The following is a 20,191-nucleotide window of genomic DNA, read 5'->3' as shown; positions in this document are numbered from 1 at the left end:
TTAATACTTTTTTTTATAACCAATTTTAAAGCAGGATCCATGCTACAGAGGTGGGTGTGATGAAGAAATGTCATTTTGGCTCCCTCCCCAAAATTCTGGCTAGAGACACCACTGATTTTCTGTGACCTTAAGCATTAGAACAAGAAGGATTAAGGGGGGGGGGGGATGCTGGAGAGGCACACAAATGCATTGAGCCCCGGGCGCCGGAGACCCTTGGTGCGCCACTGGGTGCGAGCCATATGGGGCTGCAAATGGTGGCAAAGAGGAGTGGATATTTGGTGGGCTGTGAGCAGTGCCTAACCTGCTTGCAACCAGAAAACCACACAGGGGGGCGTGATCGAGAATGAGGTAGGAGTTGGGGCCGAGACTGGGGGTGGCAGCACAACCGGGGGTGGGGTGGGCACAAGGAAGAAGGCTAGCCTAGGGTGCCTAATCCCCTTGCACTGGCCCTGGCTGGAGTTTTGCAGTGTTCCTCGGGATGTGTTCATGGTGTCTCCCTGCCACTCAACCACAGAAGAAGTGGAAACTACATTAGCAAAGCTCCTCAGTCTGAGGGCTGTGGTTCCACTGCCCAAGTCTCAAGAAAATACGGGTCAATCATTTAGTTCATTGTGCCCAAGGAGGGCTCCTTTCGTCCCATCCTGGATCTTAAAGGTGTTAACTATCATCTGCGGGTGACTCATTTTCGCATGGAAAAATTGCACTTGGTAATAGTGGCTGTGCAGTCAGGAGTTTTTGATCTCCTTGAATCTGTCGTACCTTCATATTCCCATCCGACTAGAGCATCAACGCTTGCTGCAGTTCGCAGTTCTGGGATGCCATTATCAGTTTAAGGCCCTGCCCTTTGATTTGGCCACAGCCCCAAGGACGTTTTCCAAGGTAATGGTGGTAGTGGCGGCAGAATTGAGAAAAGATGGGATCCTTGTACACCCATATTTGGACGACTGGCTGATTCAAGCCAAGTCACTGGAAGAGAGCTGCAGAACGACCCACAAGGTGAGCTCCCTGTTTCTGGAGCTTGACTGGATGGTAAACCTGACCAAGAGCAGTCTTCAGTCTGATCAGTCCGAGTTTGGTTCAACAAGAAGCAGGGCAAGGTTTTCAGCTCCGTCTGTTATTGAACACTCTGCACCTGCCTGTATGGTTAGCTTGGGCTAGGTCTGAAGGTTTCAGGGGCTTCTCGGACAAGCTCTATTCAAATCTTGAATGATGCCATAGTTCTCTTGACTCCAGCTTTTTGGGGTTATAATTTTATGTTTGGTGCTGGCTATCGTTTTAATTGGATGGTGTGGTACAAGATTATGTTAATGTGGCATTTCATTTTTTGTGCAAATAGTTGAGTTTCGATTCATTTCTATGGATAAATGCCATCCTCCATGTGTATAATCCGATGCGCAGTTTGCGATAATCTCAGTGGGGCTGTGAGCTGTTCCTTTTGTGCATCTGGCATGCTTGGCTGAGAGGAGGAAGAGAGTTTTCTTGGTGCCTGCTGGAGTTCATTGCCAATGTATTTTCACGTACTTGTCTGTTTTTTTTTTGTTTTTTTTTTTTAGGCTGGCACTTTTTTAGAATAGTTTTATTCTTTATAATGCATATTTTGTGTATATTACTTTTTTATTTGTTTAATATATATTACCACGACTGGGCGGCCTTAAAATGCTATACCTCCATAATGCAACTTTTTTTTTTTTTTTTTTTGCATTACTTCATGATTTTATTTGTGCAAATGTTTAGATACTTTGCATGTTCTGAGTTTTGCATTGTTTGATGATTTTATGTATTACTTGCTGCTTTGTACTACGGCTTGAATAGGTTTTTGTAAAGATTAAAATTAAGTGCCGCGGTTTTTTAAAGTCTAAAATTAAATACAGCGGTTAATCGCGTCACAGGTGGATATTCGTGCATCCAGGCTCCCCGGGCACATCTGCGCCGCCGCAGGGGTGAACAGTGCACAGGCTCAAGCGCCTTCTTCCCCGAGGCACCTGCAGGTGGCGCTACGCTGCTGTGCCTGGTCTGGAAAGCAGTGCGGACTTGCCCAGCACCAGCTCTATGCTCTGCGACGAATGGGTGGGCAGGGTAAAGGGGGCGTGCCCTGTAGCCTGGGCTCCGTGGGCTGCGGCCATTTGGTAGTGACGCAAGCAAACATGGCGGAGGAGAAACCGGTTTGTACGTTCCTTTTCAAGAAGAGTGGGAAGAAATTTTCGGGCCGGAAGCGGAAGGCTCGAGAGGGAGGCGAGAGCGGTGAGGAGGGAGGCGAGGTGAGGTTGGAGAAGGGGGAGGAAAGACCTAGGGACCAGTAATTGAAACGAGAGATTGTTTTGCTCTCTCCGTTTAGGAAGCAGCAGCGAGGATGAGGCTAACGCGGTGGTCCGTAAAGAGCGGAAACGAGCGGCCCCTAATCCGATGATACAGCAGGTAAAGTATGGGTGGGTGCAGCTGGGGCACCTGAAGATTGCATCCCGAACATTTTCTGCACTTTTTTTTTAGGGGGGGAGGGAAGATCTTATAAATGCAATCAAACATACATGCACTGTACAATAGGCGGAAATGCCCAAGCTTTGACATTTGAATCTTTATGGTGCACCCTCTGGACCTCTCTTTATCTTAATTTTTTTCCCATCTTTCCTGTTATATGCAGGTAGTGGCTGAGAGTTCACCCCAGGGCCAATTAGTGGGTTCTGACCCAGGGAAACCATCAGGGTTCAGATCCTGCTTCATTCACTGACATTCCTTGTGATCTTGGCCAAGTCACATACGGGCCAATACAGAAAAACCCGCGGGAGAGCGGGCGAGCACCCAGGCCACTCTACTGGGTGCGCGATGAGGGCCCGCGGTAAAAGGAGGCGCTAGGGACACTAGCACGTCCCTAGCGCCTCTTTTCTGTCAGAAGTGGCAGCTGTCAGCTGGTTTGACAGCCGACGCTCAATTTTACCGGCTTTTTTCTGCTTTTCTGTACACTTCCCCGGTGCTGGCTCCTTTGGCAGGAGTTCATTTTTGAGAGTAAAATGTGTGGCTTGTCTGCACATTTTACTTTCTGAATTGTGTGGGAATAACTAATAGGCCCTATTAGTTTTGGGGGGGGGGGGGTGTTGCCTGCACATTTCCGACGTGCTTTTACCCCTTACTGTATAAGGGGTAAAAATAGCGTGTCGAAAATGGGCGGCTAAACGCGGGCTAACAGTGTGCTCCGCTGGAGCGCACTTTACTGTATCAGCCTGATTATCTTTTATTGTCTTAGTGACTTACTGTACCTGAATACTTATTGTCATTATATAGCCTTATGTATGTCCGGTAGTCCTGTATAAATAAGTATTATTAGGTGCAGTAGATTTCTCTATAGATGTCTGCATCATGCAGGGTTCTGGCAGAGAAGAGGCAGACACAGTTTAAGAAGTGCTGTGCCTGCTGGATGAGAGGAAGGAGGATCTTACCAGGGTGGTAGGCAAGGGAGAGGAGGACCACATAATGTAAGTGTGTGTGGGATGGGAGGGGTGAGGTCCTTACGCTGATTTGCCTAGGGACTTATGAGAAGTAAATTCAACCGTGCTCATGCTCTTTACCAAGAATATAAGATATACCATACTGGGTCAGAGCAAGGCTCCAACAAGCCCAGTATCCAGTTTCCAAAAGTCAAATCCAAGTCACAAGTACCCAAATATTAAATAGATCCCATGCTACTAATGCTGGCAACAAGCAGTGTCTAGTCCCTATTGATTAATAGTAAGAACATAAGAAACTGCCATACTGGGTCAGACCAAGGTTCTATCAAGCCCAGCATCCTATTTCCAACAGAGGCCAAACCAGGCCACAAGAACCTGGCAAGTACCCAAACACCAAGAAGATCCCATGCAAGTGATGCCATTAATAGCGGAGGCCATTCCCTAAGTCAACTTGATTAATAGCAGTTAATGGACTTCTCTAAGAACTTATCCAAACCTTTTTTGAACCCAGCTACACTAACTGCACTAACCACATCCGCTGGCAAAAATTCCAGAGCTTAATTGTATGTTGAGTGAAAAAGAATTTTCTCAGATTAGTCTTAAATGTGCTACTTGCTAACTTCATGGCGTGCCCCCTAGTCCTCCTATTATCTGAAAGTGTAAATATCACATCTACCCGTTCTAGATCTCTCATGATTTTAAACACCTGTATAATATCCCCCCTCAGCCGTTTCTTCTCCAAACTGAACAGCCCTAACCTCTTCAGCCTTTCCTCATAGGGGAGTTGTTCCATCCCCTTTATCATTTTGGTTGCCCTTCTCTGTACCTTCTCCATCGCAACCATATCCTTTTTGAGTTGCGGTGACCAGAAGTGTACATAGTATTCAAGGTGTGGTCTCACCATGGAGCAATACAGAGGCATTATGACATTTTCCGTTCTATTAACCATTCCTTTCCTAACATTGTTTGCTTGTTTGACTGTTGCAGCACACTGAGCTGACAATTTTAAAGTATTATCCACTATGATGCCTAGATCTTTTTCCTGTACGTACCTGGATCAGTCCAGACTGCTGGGTTTATTCATCCTTGCCAGCAGATGGAGACAGAGAAAAGCCTCGCTGACACTGCTTGAAAAGCCCTGGTGCCAGCTGCATCACCTCCCAGGAAATTATCCAAACCATTTTCTAAACCCAGCTACATTAACTGCCTTAGTGATATCCGCTGGCAATTAATTTCAGAGCTTAATTGTGCTTTGAATGAGAGAGAATTTTCTCCGGTTTGTTTTAAATGTGCTACTTGCTAACTTCATGGAGTCGTTTCCCTCCCCCCGTCCTTGTATTATCCGAAAGTAAATAACCAATTCACATTTACCTGTTCAAGTCCTTTCATGATTTTGTAGATCTCTATCATATCCCCCCTCAGCTGTCTCTTCTCCAAGCTGAACAGCCCTAACCTCTTTACTCTTTCCTCATAGGGCAGCTGTTCCATGCCCTTTATCATTTTGGTCACCCATCTCTGCACTTTCTCCAGTGCAACTATATCTTTTTTTTTTGAGATGCGGCAACCAGAGTTGCACACAGTATTCAAGGTATTTCAGTGTGTGCAGCATCTGCGTCTTTGTTATGTTATTTATGTTGCAGACCAAGAGATATGCAAAAGAGAAGACTGCATACAGTGACAGCGACAGTACCGGTGATGAGAGGACTCCTAAAGGTATCGCTGTATCCTACAAATCAACTAGATCTGCGGTGAGGAACATATTGATTAAAAAAAAACAAAACAAGGGCAGAGTCAACCTGGTTGGAAATGTTCTAATAGATTCTAATTAGTGCTTTTCTTCGCCCAGTCGAACATAAGGAAACTTCATTTTTATAAGAAATCGATTTTTGTCATGCTGTTTTATTACTCTAGTTTATAATCTTGTGTTTGGGATAATTTTAACAACTATGATAAAATCAGGGAACCCCATGACAAAAAGAATCCTGCAAACCAAAATCAAGATTTTCTCCCCTGCGTGTGTTTGAGCTCTGAAAATTGTAAAGCATAATTTTGCTCAAACGTGAAGATAATACCTTGGCCAGAGCTGAATTTGCTTTAAAGCAACTTTTTAGGGTAATTCAGTAGGTAGTTAAATTAGAACTTTCTTTTTTGTTCTGGTTTGTACTTCATTACTGAAGAAATACGTGAATGAGGTGTGTTTTTTGGTTTTGTTTTTAGTTTTAAGCTCTCCTAGTATTTTAAATCTTAAATTGGGTGATAGTGGGGTGAACCTCCCTAGCCTTCATCCTGTTGTCATGCTTTAAATGTATTAGTGAGCATGGGGAAAAGAAATGTTAAAAAGTGTGTAATAATAAAGATGTGCATCTTTTTTTATTATAGTATAAAACTTTTAAGTAATGATGTAGTAGGATGAAAAAAAAATAGGGCCCTGAGAAGGCCAAAAAAACAATTAACACAAAGAGATCTGCAAGAAAGGCCCTGTAGTTTTGCAAAGCATCTCTTGTCATTTCTGGGTATATTTAACTCTGATTGTAAAACAGTTTGAACTCTTCCAGCTTTTACTCTGGTGGGCTTTAAGAGCCACACTGAAACAAGCTATAGCCTTTGCAGCTAAAATTCCGTAGGTGTGCCTAGGTAAAGCTAGAATGGTTCAAAATGCTATGCAGTGGGAGTCCTATCTTAAAATATTCTAGGGTTAGAAAGTTTGGTGGTACTTCTGCATGCTTTAGCATTACGTTTTGCATCAATTTGGTTTTGCACAAAATTCATTTTTGGTGTGTTTGGTTTTGATATATACATAATGAATCATTAACTATACTTTCATCCTATTAATACCTCATTTGTGAAAGGTGCCAATTTAGATATTCATTATAGATTATAAAACTGTAGGTATGCAGTCTGTCTTTGGTAGGTGGGTTCTGCAGTAGTTCCATATTTGGAAGGGCCCTTGATTTAGAGAAATTATGCTAATCTGCTGTGTTAACCTTAGAAAATATTAAAGAGCTCTGGCTGGATGGTTCTGTGTTTTCCTAATTGTACACAGAGAGTGGAATCTAGGTGTTTGGCTTTTGTAATTCTGTGGCTAAGCACTAGCCCACACTTCCAGTCATAATCTCTATTTCAGTTAAACAGGCTATTGTTTTTCCTCTGTGCTTAGTATCCACTGAACTTTCTATAAGAGTCTTTTGCTCTCTCTAGAACAGCGGTCCCCAACCCTGTCCTGGGGGCCCACCAGCCAGTCGGGTTTTCAGGATACCCACAATGAATATGCATGAGAGAAAATGTGCATGTTATGGAGGCAGTGAATGCAAATTTTCTCTCATGCATATTCATTGTGGATATCCTGAAAACCCGACTGGCTGGTGGGCCCCCAGGACAGGGCTGGGGACCACTGCTAGTCTAGAAGACTTGGTAAAGATCTGTGGTCTTACTGATATTGGAATGAGCTTCATAGTTATGGTTCTTTTGTTTTTAGAACTACTGAATAAAATGAAAAAGCTTCATCTCTTGTTCTCTGTTTGAACATTTTTAGAAGTATGTGCTTGATATTTGACTCAGCTTGAATAAAGGAAACAAAAAGACCCACTGTTTCTCCTTATACTTTAATTGACCTGGTCTGAATTCTTTATTTTCTGTAACAGAACTGGGAATCTGTTTTTCTGTTTTAGAAACCAGTTGGCCCCGACGACATGGGTGCAACAGCAGTGTATGAACTAGACACAGAGAAAGACAAAGATGCTCAGGCCATTTTTGAACGGAGCCAAAAGGTCCAGGAGGTCAGCATATTCCCTTATACTTGCAGAAAGGAGAAGTCCCAGTCCCAGCCTCCTTTTTCTCTCTTGCTGTATGGGGATGCACTTATTTTTCCCCACCACCCTCTTTCTACATGCTGGGGGACTGCAGGCCCTGGTTGTCTATCTCCTCTCTTCTGTTGCCCTAGGAATTGCGAGGGAAAGATGATGATAAAATTTATCGAGGAATCCATAACTATCAAAAGTATGTCAAGCCAAAGGATACATCCATGGGGAATGCCTCTTCTGGGATGGTCAGGTGGGTGTGCCTTTTGTTCTTCACGCATGTATACATTATTTTAATGTTTTGAAATCAATGTGGTTCTGGATGTGGTTAGTGCAGTTAGTGTAGCTGAGTTAAAAAAAAAAAGGTTTGGATAAGTTCTTGGAGGAGAAGTCCATTAACGGCTATTAATCAAGTTTACTTAGGGAATGGCCTCTGCTATTACTGGCATCAGTAGCATGGGATCTTCTTAGTGTTTGGGTAATTGCCAGGTTCTTGTGGCCTGGTTTGGCCTCTGTTAGCAACAGGATGCTGGGCTTGATGGACCCTTGGTCTGACCCAGCATGGCAATTTCTTATGTTCTTGTGGTTGAGTGATGTCTTCTGATCAACATTAAAAGTTCCAAAGGCCCCGAGAACATATTGGTCATAACTAGGACTGCTGTTAGCATGGCACATTGAAAAATTATGAAATAGTGCGTATTAGTTTCTCCTTACAACCATTTAAGAACCTCCACAGTAGGAGCAGAAATGTTCTGTGAACACTCAGCCTTGTAGTGAGTGTAGAGAGGCAGAGCTGTAGAATGGCACTTACACTACACTTTTGTCTGCAGCACTTATACTGCAAGATAATGATGTTTTAGTTTAAATACATGCTTCATGCTGTTCTTACCTGCAGGGACCTGTGGCTTCTTGCATTGTTCCATTGGACTTAGGTGAATGTGTATGAACAGAGTGATGTATTTATTGGTCATTACAAATCCTAAGCTATGAATATCCCTTCTGAAAAGTGTCCTGGTTTAGAAATGAAACCTTTGTTACTTGTTGCCCTCACTCATGTTCATTGTGTATCATGCCCTGTTTGCAATGAATTCATGTCTGTATAGAGCACTCGGATCTATAACATGATGATATATGATGGGGTTTTTTGGCAGCTTCATAGTCTTCACTTCCAAAAGTGTGTAAGTGAAGCCCTCCTGTCAGTATATTGAGCATCATCTAGCACAGGGCTTCCCAAACCTGTCCTGGGGACCCTACAGCTAGTCGGGTTTTCAGGATACCCATCATGAATATGCAGGGGATACATTTGTATACCATGGAGACTCAGTATATGCAAATGTATCCCCTGCATATTTATGGTGGGTATCCTGAAAACCCGACTAGCTGTGGGGTCCCCAGGACAGGTTGAGGAAGTCCTGTCCTAGCACTTCACTAATCTGTGGAGCAGTCTGTTTATAGGGTAGTGATTTCTTATTCTACAGGAAGGGACCAATCCGAGCCCCTGAACACCTGCGGTCCACAGTGAGATGGGACTACCAGCCGGACATCTGCAAGGATTACAAGGAAACAGGATTCTGTGGCTTTGGAGGTGAGGCGTGATGTCATCCCTTTCAAATTACATTATGCATGTTAAATTGTGAACTGCCCAGAACAGATAACTTGGTAACTGAGTGGGGTAGAAGTTGCTATAAACAAATTGGTGAAAAAAGATGGAATTGGAGGCATTTGGCTCAGGCCATCTAACTGCCATCTCATAATAATGCTTCATTACATAGCACCTTTTATTTGCATTCAACTAGTTGTTCTCAGCGTTTCTACGTTCTCCTCCAGACAGCTGTAAATTCCTGCATGACAGATCAGACTACAAGCATGGCTGGCAGATCGAACGAGAGCTGGATGAAGGCCGCTATGGAGCTAACGGTGCGCAAAGTTCCCTTCTCATAGTAAGGTGCTCTGCACTGTTGACTTTTTTTTTTTCTCCATTATTCTTGTACAATGTACATTTATTTATTATGCAATTTACAGCAAATAAAGATGATTCATCAGTGAAAAGGAGATAGGAAACTTGGTCCTAGGCTAGAAATTCAGAAGCCAGTCATGCGATGGTAGCCTGGGCGAGACCCAGAAAAAGTTAGTTTTTTTTTAGTTTTAGTTTTTTTTTTTTTTTGCCAGAAAAGGAGATGAAAATTTTTAGCCGAAAACCTTTCCCACACCACACAGAAAGAAGTGCTGTGTCTGATTAGGAAAATGCAGGTAGCATGATAAGTACCACCTACCGTGTTTCCCCAATAATAAGCCCTAGCTTGATTTTCAGGATTTTTGGAGAAGGGCTTGAAATATAAGCCCTAGCTTTTAAGTGGACGTACGGTTCCACTCCAAGACTTGCCCCCCCCCCCCAGACTTACCGAAAGTCCCTGCAGGGGGGGCCCAAAACCCGGAGAGACAGACGGGAGGTTGTAAAAACAAAAACAACCCCCTCCCGACCCCCCAGAAACTTGCAGAAATTGCCTGGTGGTCCAGCGGGGGTCCCGGGAGCGATCTCCCGCTCTCGGGCTGTAGGCTGCCAGTAATCAAAATGGCGCCGATGTCCCTTTGCCCTTTCCATGTGATAGGCTATAGGTGCCATTGGCCGGCCTCTGTCATGTGGTTAGGGCTAGGTCTCCCCCTGTTCTTAAATAAATAAATAAATACCGTTTGGAGGTGGGTCATGAGGTAGGGAGCAAGCTGTTTATAAAATTTGGCCGTTAGGCCATTGGGCCCAGGCGCTTTGCCCGTTTTTAATTCCTTAATGGTGTGAATTATCTCCAGGGTTGTTATTTCCGCCTCCAGAAAAAGTGAGGGTAAGGGGATTGTATCTAGAAATTTATCGACCATCTCTGGCTGCATATGACATTCAGCAGAGTATAATTTAGTATAGAAATTTAAGAAACTCCCCTGAATATCTGTATTATTGGTAAGTAAGCCACTGTGTTCATCTTTAATCTTTATTATTAAGTTTTGGCATTTGCTTTTAAGTTTCTTTCAGGCCGATACAGTACAGTGCGCTCTAACGGAGCGCACTGTTAGCCTCCTCTTGGACGCGCGTTTTCCCTTACCCCTTATTCAGTAAGGGGAGGAAAAAGCGCATCCAACCCGCGGCACCTAATAGCGACGATGGCCCTATTAGTTATGCGCGCAGGATACAGAAAGTAAAATGTGCAGCCAAGCCGCACATTTTATTTTCAGAAATTAGCGCCGACCCAAAGGTCAGCGCTAATTTCTTCCGGCACCGGGAAAGTGCACAGAAAAGCAGTAAAAACTGCTTTTCTGTGCACCCTCCGACTTAATATCATGGGGATATTAAGTCGGAGGTCCCGAAAAGTAAAAAAAAGTTAAAAAATAAAAAATTTGAATTCGGCTCGTGGCTGTCGGGCCGAAAACCGGACGCTCAATTTTGCCGGTGTCCGGTTTCTGAGCCCGTGGCTGTCAGCGGGCTCGAGAACCGACGCCGGCAAAATTGAGCGTCGGCTGTCAAACCTGCTGACAGCCGCCGCTTCTGTCAAAAAGGAGGCGCTAGGGAGTGGCCGGTGCACGCGCCGGGAGAGCGGGCATTCGCCCGCTCTCCCACGGACTTTACTGTATCGGCCTGTTTCTTGGTTAGGTGATGACCTACTTTATTTCCCCCCTCGAAATATTCTTGTTTAGCTATATTCAGTTGATGGACCATCTGTTTAGATTCTAACCTCACTAGATCCTCCCTAGCCTGTGACAATTGCCGTAATATTCGTGGGTCCCCTGTCGTTTGGGGTTTAAATGAAAGGGATTCAATATTGGGCCTCCTTAACTTTTTGTTTCTTTAAATGTGATGCTCTAGAGAGAAAATGCCCTCTCATGTATGCTTTGAAAATGTCCCATACTATAGTAGGTGCTGTAGACTCCGTGACATTCAGTTGAAAAAATTCTGAAATTAAAGAAATGAGAGTCTGAGTGTACTTATCATCTTCTAATAGGGAATCGTTAAGGCACCAGAAGCGGATGCCCTTATCATAAGTAGTAAATGTCAGTTCTAGTGAGATAGTGGCGTGGTCCGATCATGCCACTGGTATGATAGATTTGGAGGCGGAGTGGCATATCAATTTATCAATTAAGAAATAATCAATCCTGGAATGAGAATTGTGAGGTGTAGAGTAGAAAGTGTATGAACGTGATTTTGGATGATGTAATCTCCAGATATCTAGTGGTTGCCATTGATCAATGAGAGTTTGCAATTTTCGCCTATGGGTCAAGGCAGCTGTCACGCTACCTTTAGAGGCATCTAGTTCCAGATTTCTCACAAGACTGAAGTCCCCTCCAATTATTATATTTCCTTTCTCAATGTTTTGGAGGCATTGATTCAGTCTCTCATAAAATTTCCCCTGATCTTGATTAGGAGCATATAGATTGATTGATGTATACTTCAACCCTTCTATTACTAATTGTAAAATAAGGTATCTGCCTAAAGGGTCTCTAATGCAGGTTTGACATGCATTAGAGACATGACTCATGTTCATTGTGTATCATTGTGTATCATGCCCTGTTTGCAATGAATTCATGCGATATCAAGATCCCAACCCCCGAATATTTAACACCTTTCACACATGGAGTCAGATATGGTTGGGGTATTGATTAGATCGCAGTAGGGCTTCATGCCGACCCTTGAGATGAGTCTACTGAATAAACAGGATGTTGGCCTGGAGGGCTTGAACCTCCTTAGAGAGGACATGTCTCTTAAAGGTCATATTCAACCCTTTTACATTTAAGGATACTAATCTAAGGGTCGCCATTGTTTAAAATAAGAATGAGTCTCACATACATCTATATAACTTCTTCTTTTCGTTTTGGGATAAGACCCCTTCAACCCAGAAATCGTTTAGAGTCCAAGTAGAGATCAGAGGCCCCCATAGATGGAACATCATAACGTCTACCAGCATCCCAAAAATAAGAAATCCAAGATAGCTGAAAATAGTTAAATATCAAAAGTACAAAGGATTCAGCTCGAAAAAAGCAAGGGAATATTTGTGAAATCTCTGGGGAAACCTCATATAGTGTCACTGGGGGCTACAAACTGATATATACAGCTCTAGAAGCGCTAGGGCTTTTTAATCATTGGAATCCCAGAGTGGATGATTCTTTGAAACGCTATTCACTGCGCACGTAAGCCTTGGACTTTTAGAGTTTTTTTCTATAGAACTTATCAGTCTTTTGTGATGTTGCTCTATTAACTTCTTGTATTTTGCTTCAGCATGTTCTAAGTCTTGGCCACGCCGATACATTGACCGTCCTGCATTAAATCAAGTAGGTGTCCCGGTATTTCTGTTTGCCTGCTTTGGTAAAGATGTGGCACATTTTTAAAAGGGTCGTTTGTTATTTTTACCATAGGTCATACGCCAGTCGTATCTGCCGGCATCTAGCAGTTCTTGTTTCCCTCTTCAGTTATATTATAAACCGGCATGATGTACCCACGAATGTCGATATATAAAAGCTAATAAATAAATAAGGATCTTCCGAAACATTGCAGTGTCGGACTGCGTGCAGATCGCATAAGATATTCTATGAAAAAAACCGGCATGGTCTGACTGTAACTCTACAGGACTGGTAATATAGAAAATATAAGGTCCTAAGCGGGCTTTCTGTACCTATGCATATGATAGCTTTTCAAAGAATCATCCACTCTGGGATTCCAATGATTAAAAAGCCCTAGCGCCTCTAGAGCTGTACATATCAGTTTGTAGCCCCTAGTGACACTATGTGAGGTTTCCCCAGAGATTTCACAAACATTCCCTTGCTTTTTTCGAGCTGAATCCCTTGTACTTTTGATCAAGAAATCCCAGCATCTTTTCTGACATGAGTGACACAGATCCACCTGCCCCGCCCCTATAATCCTTTGTCCAAAAGCACTGTGGCAGGACAGATCATTGCAAGAACTTCTAACTTCAGAGCGATGTAATTTGTTGCAAGCTCAGCTATTCTAAAATTGCTCAAGTAGCTCTGATTTTTCTGCTGAGGTGCAGAAAATGAAGCGAAAGCTTTTGAGGAGTTAAAACATAAACAACCAAACAAACCCCCCCCCACAGTAAAATCTAAAGTGGAAATACATCATATTTCCTGCCCACCTTTACATGGAAAAAGAGGGCAGTGTGTGTATATTTTTCAGTATATCAGAAACCACAATTAACTGCATTGAAGCTCATTTTTTGATCTGGCAATTCCCCCCTCTTCCTCCTTTGGCTTCCAGCTCAGATCAAAACTAGAGCAGGGAGGTGGTGTCAAGAGTCTTCATTTGCAGCTACTCAAGGATTATTTTTCTCTATTTAATATCCCCATCTGACTTAGTGTAATCCAGTGTTTGCAGTGACAGTTCTCGACTGGGGGCCATGCACAAGGACTCCAGGAATCCTGAAATCATGGGCTACTGAATGTTGTCATGTGATGACTGGGACTCCCTCCCCAGGGGCTGTGAGCAGGGTTCTGCAGCATCCCTAGCCCTTTCTGAGCCAGAATTGAACCCAGATCCTCTGCATGGCAGCAGTTCTACAGGAAAAATTGACTTTGCTTCTGAGCCAGGCCTGGATTATCCCTTGCAGTGTACCTCTGTGTCTCCACAGGCACTTGGCCATGATATAGAGGGGGGTGTAGGTGAATCAGTGGATATTCCCCATGGGAGGAAGTGTCTGGTAAGGAGTGCTGTTTTTATAAATCTGAGAAGCCAAGATGTTTGTTCTACCTCTATCCTATGAAGGTGGCTGGGGCTCAAAGGTGGGGTTGCCAGGTCTCCAGGCAACCCCACCTTCCCAGGTTGGGAATCTTCTTGGGATCCAGGATGATGCTGAGCATGAGAAAACTAGAAAGTAATTTGGTGTGAGAAGGGAGATAGGATTATGATGCTATCTACATGGGAGATTGCCATAACTGTTTCAAGAAAATAGATTTGCATTCAGGAGCCAGAGGAAGGATCCCACCAGTTTGTGAAGGCAGCAGCAACTCATCTATACTTTGTTCAGGAGACTGAGGAGAGTTCCATTTTGCTATCCCAGTGTATTTATCTTTGAAGTAGGATGTGTGCAGCCTTAGAACCATAGAAATCAGATCCAGAGGGAAGATGCTTGGTTATTGATGGAAATTTTTTAATGTAAAGAGACTTCTCTTTTACTTTTCAGGCACTGCTACATAGCTGAGAGTGCCACCTGCAGTCCCTCAGTATTGACCTGTACCAAAACCAAAATTCTTACTTTAAACAAACTCAACCTCACTCCCCATCTAGGGTGAGCAGAGAACTAAAGTTGGAGTCCTCCTTAACTGGACACCCCCCCCCCCCCCCCAGTAAAACCTTCAACCATAAGTCTTGCCTATCTAAAATCAACTAAAGTTCTGCATTATCAGCAACCAGAAGCAAGAAAAGGTCTTTCAAAAGGGGAAGTGATTCTGGACTGATCTGTGGTATTCCAGGAATGAAAATTAGCAAGTAAGAACCAATTTTCCTTTCCTGTTCATACCCCAAGTCAGTCCAGACAAGTGGGATGAATCCAAGCTTCCCTACCTTGGGTGGGAACCCAAAAGACGAATGTGCAAAACTCTCCCCAAAAACATGGCCTTCTCTAGCTCCCAAATATCCAATCAGTAATGTTTGGTAAAAGTGTGCAATGAAGATCAAGTCACTGCCTGATAAAACTGCAGCGAAACCAGATGACACTCTGCCTTGGAGGCCCCCCGTGCCTTTGTAGAATGCGCACGCAGCCCTTCTGAAATAGTTTGATCCTTACCGAGAGAGGCCGAAAAACAAAAAGTTTCTTACTTTAACTATCGTACAATCGTAGCCTTGGAAGTCCTACTTCCCTTATTTGCTCCACTAAAGAAGACAGATGATCTGGACGTTGAAAAACTGTTAGTACCTTACAGTAACACAACAGAGATGGATGAACATCTAGTAAATGCAGTTACTTCGCATGCGGCGTCTCCACCATCAACTGTGGGAAGGCCGGCAGTAAAACCGTCTAGGTGAGACGAAATGTGTAAATGACCTTCAGTAAAAATGAAGGAATGGTACGCAACAATACCCCATTGTCCAAATCCACAAAGAAGGATCCCTACATGACCAAAATTGAAGCTCCAACATCCACCTGACCGAACAAATCGCTACCAAGAAAAACGGCCTTCAGGGTGAGATCTTCAGACACCCTTCTTAATGGCTCCAAGGGAAATCCACAGAGAACCTGAAACACTAGATTAAGGTTCCATGGTGGACACATGCCATGGACTGGTGAACACAAATTCTTTGCTCCAGTCGTAAAATGAACATCTGAATGGGAGGCGAACTGCCTCTCCACCAGCGTATCTCGCAGACATCCTATGGCTGTCAGCTGCAATCTGGCAAAAGTATGGGCCTACATTTCACTGAAATGGCCAAGCCCTGAGAAATGCTCACTTGCAAAGGCACGAAACCTTACTCCATATACCACGTCTCAAAAACTTTCCACACTCCGATATAAGCAAGAGAAGTGGCTAGCCTCCAGGCCTGAAGCAAAGCAGCAATGACCTGCTCAGTCTCTTCTCAAATGCAAACGCTACCTCTCAAAAGCCAAGCTGAGAGCCAGAGTGATTTGCCAGATTCAGAATAATGGGCCCCTGATGCAGCAACCCCTGCAGATGAACCAATTGGAAGGGACCATCTATTGCAAGATGAATCAGAACCGCAAACCACGGATTACGTATGAGAATCACCTTTCCTGAATGTTAGTCTATGCGACGCAATACATGTCATATGAGAGGCTACGGGGGAAACACACACAATAGGAGCCTTGTTGGCCAAGGTAACCAGAGTGTCAACCCCCTCTGAACAGACCTCTCCTTTGATTGAAGAACCTTTCTGCCTTGGTATTGCTTCTCGATGCCATGAGGCTCCACTGGGGTCTGCCGCACCTGGCATGAATGATGGCAAAGGCTTCTTCTGACACTCTCATTCCCCCGGATGTGCTGTCACGCTGGTCATGTGAGATGTCGCTAACCTGCAAGATGTTTTTCTGTCCAGACAAATGCTCTTGAGCCCCCTGAGCCACCAGCTGACTTCAGGCTCCGCCTTGACGAATGATATATGCCACAGTTGTAGCATTGTACCAGAAAAACCCAGTTAGCCCTTGAATCTGCGGAAAGAAAGCTACCAACCACCCTCATTTCCAAATGATCGATCAGTATGCTTCCCTTTCCGACCACTGACCTTGGGCCATCCATCCTTAACCCTCAGCGCCCCCCCCCCCCCCCCCCCTTGGAGGCTGGGCTGAGTGCACACAAGGATGTGTGGATGCCATGAAAATCTTAGGAGCCGCAGCATGTGACCTCTGCTCTTTCAGACAGCTGAGTGAAAGTAGTCTGGGTGATGTTTGTTTTCGGTGCAATAGGCTTGCTGCCAGAATGAGATTGGGTTGTTCATCAACCACAGTGTTACAGGCTGAAGTCAGCTTCTCCCTCATCCTCTTAACATCTCATTGCAATACCATTATCCCTGGATTATATGTGGGGTTTTTGGTTTTCAGTAGGGTGTTTTGGTACCCAACAGACCCTTTGCCATACCAATTTCCTTTTGCTGCTGCAACAGCATAGTGTTATCAGCTGAAAAGCAGTTTGTTGGCAAGGGGGGGGGGGGAAATAGAAATTATTAAACAGATTATCTGCTATAGAAAACTAGGCAAGAAATGGAGGCAGCAGGTAACCACAGGCAGGGCAGGGGAGTTTTTAAAAATGCTTGAAAATGTCATAGTACATGTTGACTCCCTATTTCAACTAAACTGACTTGTTTCTCCATAGAAAAGAAACAAAAAAGGGATTAAAGTGTCAGGAGTATTTAGGGCATATGAAAAGTGTGGAGGGAAGGACGCTCAATGATTTTATAGGGCCATTTTCCCAAAGAAAACAAGGATGAAAAAGTTGCTTGCTTACTTCATTCCTTCTTTCTGCTGTGTAGATGATGAGAATTATGAGGTGAGCAGCGGTGACGAGGACCTGCCATTCAAGTGTTTCATCTGCAGAGACTCCTTCAAAGACCCTGTAATTACTAAGTAAGTCTCTTAGTTGGTGCTCAGTAGGATTGGATTACTTTTCAGCATTGTGCTGTTTTTCAAGTTGGGTATCTGGGTAATGGATATACAGTAATGCAGGGGTGGCCAACTCCTCTCCTCAAGAACCTCGAACAGGCCTGGTTTTCAGGAGGTCTAGGATGAACATGCATGAGAGCCTTACATGCACTGTATCCAAATCTATCTCATGGATATCACAAAAACCAGACCGCTTTGCAGCTCTTGAGGACTGGAGTTGGCCCATACCTGCACTAGTGCATAGTAATTTCACTTTATGAAGTACCTTTTATCCTAACGGGTTCCCAAAGACATGAACTATTCCACGGCTTCAGAAACATGTCAGTAGCCACCTCTGGAGGAATGGTCTAGCTGAATCTTCCTGAAATCTGAATTGTTTGGAGACTTCTACCAAGCAGTTTGGGAGAAAGGGAACTGTTTTACCTGTTATACTTGGGTGAACATGCAAGGCCAGAAAGTGACTTAACCAAGGTCATAAACAGAGCTGGGACTGAGGCAGGAGATTGACTTGCCCAAGGTCATACAGGCCATCAAGGCAAATATTCGCACTCGTGAGTGAAGGCCTAGACTCCAGCAAAATATAAACTAATAAAATACAATGGGTTACTTATAAACAGCCTGGAACCTAGTCTTCCTGTCAAGGGGGAGAGAGAGAAACTAAGGGTGAGAGAGAGAAACTAAGGGTGAGAGAGAGAAACTAAGGGGGAGAGAGAGAAACTAAGGGTGTACTACTTATGTGCTTTGAAGAGATTTCAGAGAAAACTGCATTTGAACTGAGTGGGCCATAGCTCCCACTGTATTTGCCAAGGCAGCTGTGTGGGACAGATATGGCAGATGTTTGCACATCCTTAAATTAGTCAGAACAAAGTTCGGTGTCTCGCTGCCTTGCCTTTTATGGGGTGATCATGTCATTCACTTAGCATTGCGTTCTCTACTTGTAGGTGTAAACATTACTTCTGTGAGAGATGTGCACTGCAACATTACCGCAAATCTCAGCGCTGCTATGTGTGTGACCAGCAAACCAATGGCGTTTTCAACCCTGCGAAAGGTATGTCTCTCTTTTATACCAGTACGAATCTGGCAGAACTGTTACAGAATTTCCAGTGGTAGGGACCATTTAGTTCTGCATGAAGTTTCACTGTTGGGAAGCCCTGTCATAGTCCAGGGTCCTTCTTTTACATAGAATTTGTATAACATGCCCATGTGGGAGCAATTTTCAAAACCATCTAAGTCCATAGGTGCTTTTGCACCAGTTCTTGGAGACAATATGTGTGTACTTCCCCTTTGAAAACTGCTCAAGGAAAAAGAATCAGGCTTTGCATTCCTTTTTAGAAGTCAAATATAAACCCCCCCCCTCCATTTTAGAGGACAAATTGACATTCCTTCTTTTAATTCCAGAGTCTGTTTTGTACTTTCTAAGTGTTTGGTGGCATGAAAACTGCTCTAACCCTCAGGGGTCCTATAGGTAAAAGGTTTCTTTTGGGGGTTCCAAGCTGTTTCTTTCTCTATCTGCTCTTCTTTTCCAGATCTGATTGTAAGACTGGAGAAGCACAAAGCACAGCAGCCTGATCATTCTGACCATGAAAAGGAAAATGAATAGTTGCATCTTCTCTAGATGTGGTTCTTTTTGAAACTGTGGATTTGTATTGTAAATAAATAATAATTTCTATAGTATGTCTGTCTTTTTTTCCCCCCCCCCATAAAGCTGTATATTGGCTGCAACCTAGAAACCTTGATCTTTGGTGCTGGGGATGGTTCTGATTCACTCCTTCATGTGTGGCCACCATTATGGTTCACCTGGATTTATTTTCAACAGCCTTAAGACATACTCTGACCACGAAAGACAGGACTTTTTGTTGTGTACAATACCAATCTCTGGACTCACTAAAAATAAAAATCAAGGTTAAACATCTGTACCCAACGTAAAAAAAAAAAAGTTTGCCATGATTCTCTTGGAAACACAATCAGAGCTTTCTCTGAGCTGGGTTATAGTATGGGCTGCTTGAGCATCTGTATCCATGTGTGAAATTCAGTATAAATGAGTTGTGGTTGTCTTTTAGTGGGTCATTTAGCTCACTTACCTGATCTACTGTCTTGACCTTAAGGAAGATCAGTTTAAGCTACATCTGTACTTTTCCTGTGGTGGAGGTGCAATAGTGATCTACTACTTTCATTATGGTTTGTTTAAAAGAACCTTCCCTGCACGTACCCAGATCAGTCCAGACTGCGGGGTTTTGCCTCCTTTCCATCAGATGGGAGACAGAGAAAGTTTCACAGCCACTGGCACAGAACCTGGAGTTGCACCTGCAGTCCTTCAATATTTCTGTCTCCAGCAGATTGAGGAGGTGCAAAACCTGCGGTTCTGAAACTAAAAAAAAAAAGTTTCAGGCAGAAGATTTTTTTTTTCTTTGAAAGGAGTTCCTCTCCCGGAAGGTTGGCAGTTCCTGGTGGGAACATCCCTCCCAGTTGTCAGGATGGACAAGCAGGGGTTGGGGACCCCAACTTGCTCTTTGGACATATTGGAAGTGAAAGCTGGTGGTCCAGTTCCCTCAGCTCTAGGAGACACCTTGGCCATTCTTCAGATATGACTGTTTGCTTTTTTTCTTTTCTTAACTAACTTTATAAATTACAAGAAAAATAGAACACAAAGAGGTCAGCAACTGGCCTTTTTCTGTTCTCCCTGGCACTGGTGCAGGGAGGCAGCTTTTTCTCTGGCTCTCCCTGTGGTCTTTTTATTCCCCTGCTCGGATGTTTGCTGCACTGGCAACATGGTGTTTAGCTATGCCAAGGGAGGTCCATTGCTCCGAGTGTGGAGAAAACTCCACTTGCCTTCTGATGTGCTCTTCCTGGAGGG

At 43.8% G+C, this 20,191-nt stretch overlaps 1 protein-coding gene across 2 annotated transcripts; it reads left to right on the top strand.

Moving 5' to 3' along the window:
• Positions 1–2,089: 2,089 nt before the first annotated feature.
• On the top strand, positions 2,090–19,011 carry RNF113A (ring finger protein 113A). Of its 2 annotated transcripts, none has more exons than XM_029572937.1 (10): positions 2,090–2,166; positions 2,336–2,415; positions 5,081–5,188; positions 7,109–7,216; positions 7,381–7,490; positions 8,716–8,822; positions 9,065–9,154; positions 17,208–17,301; positions 18,279–18,385; positions 18,864–19,011. In XM_029572937.1, the coding sequence occupies exons 2-10, from the start codon at positions 2,404–2,406 to the stop codon at positions 18,935–18,937; spliced, it is 810 nt and encodes a 269-aa protein (XP_029428797.1). In that variant the 5' UTR covers positions 2,090–2,166; positions 2,336–2,403; the 3' UTR covers positions 18,938–19,011. The 2 variants fall into 2 exon arrangements, with proteins under 2 accessions (XP_029428797.1, XP_029428796.1); XM_029572936.1 differs by having other exon boundaries at positions 2,122–2,241.
• Positions 19,012–20,191: the final 1,180 nt, after the last annotated feature.

This window comes from Rhinatrema bivittatum, chromosome 12 (genome assembly GCF_901001135.1).
Source record: "Rhinatrema bivittatum chromosome 12, aRhiBiv1.1, whole genome shotgun sequence".
In the NCBI taxonomy this organism is placed as follows: Eukaryota; Metazoa; Chordata; class Amphibia; order Gymnophiona; family Rhinatrematidae; genus Rhinatrema; species Rhinatrema bivittatum.
This window is presented reverse-complemented; position numbering and strand designations above follow the sequence as displayed.

Excerpts from the sequence above, each read along its gene's own strand:
- RNF113A (XM_029572936.1), top strand. The coding sequence starts at position 2,145 with ATGGCGGAGGAGAAACCGGTTTGTACGTTCCTTTTCAAGAAGAGTGGG. Across the intron at positions 7,491-8,715 it reads GCCTCTTCTGGGATGGTCAG|GAAGGGACCAATCCGAGCCC; the intron begins GTGGGTGTGCCT and ends CTTATTCTACAG. Across the intron at positions 17,302-18,278 it reads AAAGACCCTGTAATTACTAA|GTGTAAACATTACTTCTGTG; the intron begins GTAAGTCTCTTA and ends CTCTACTTGTAG.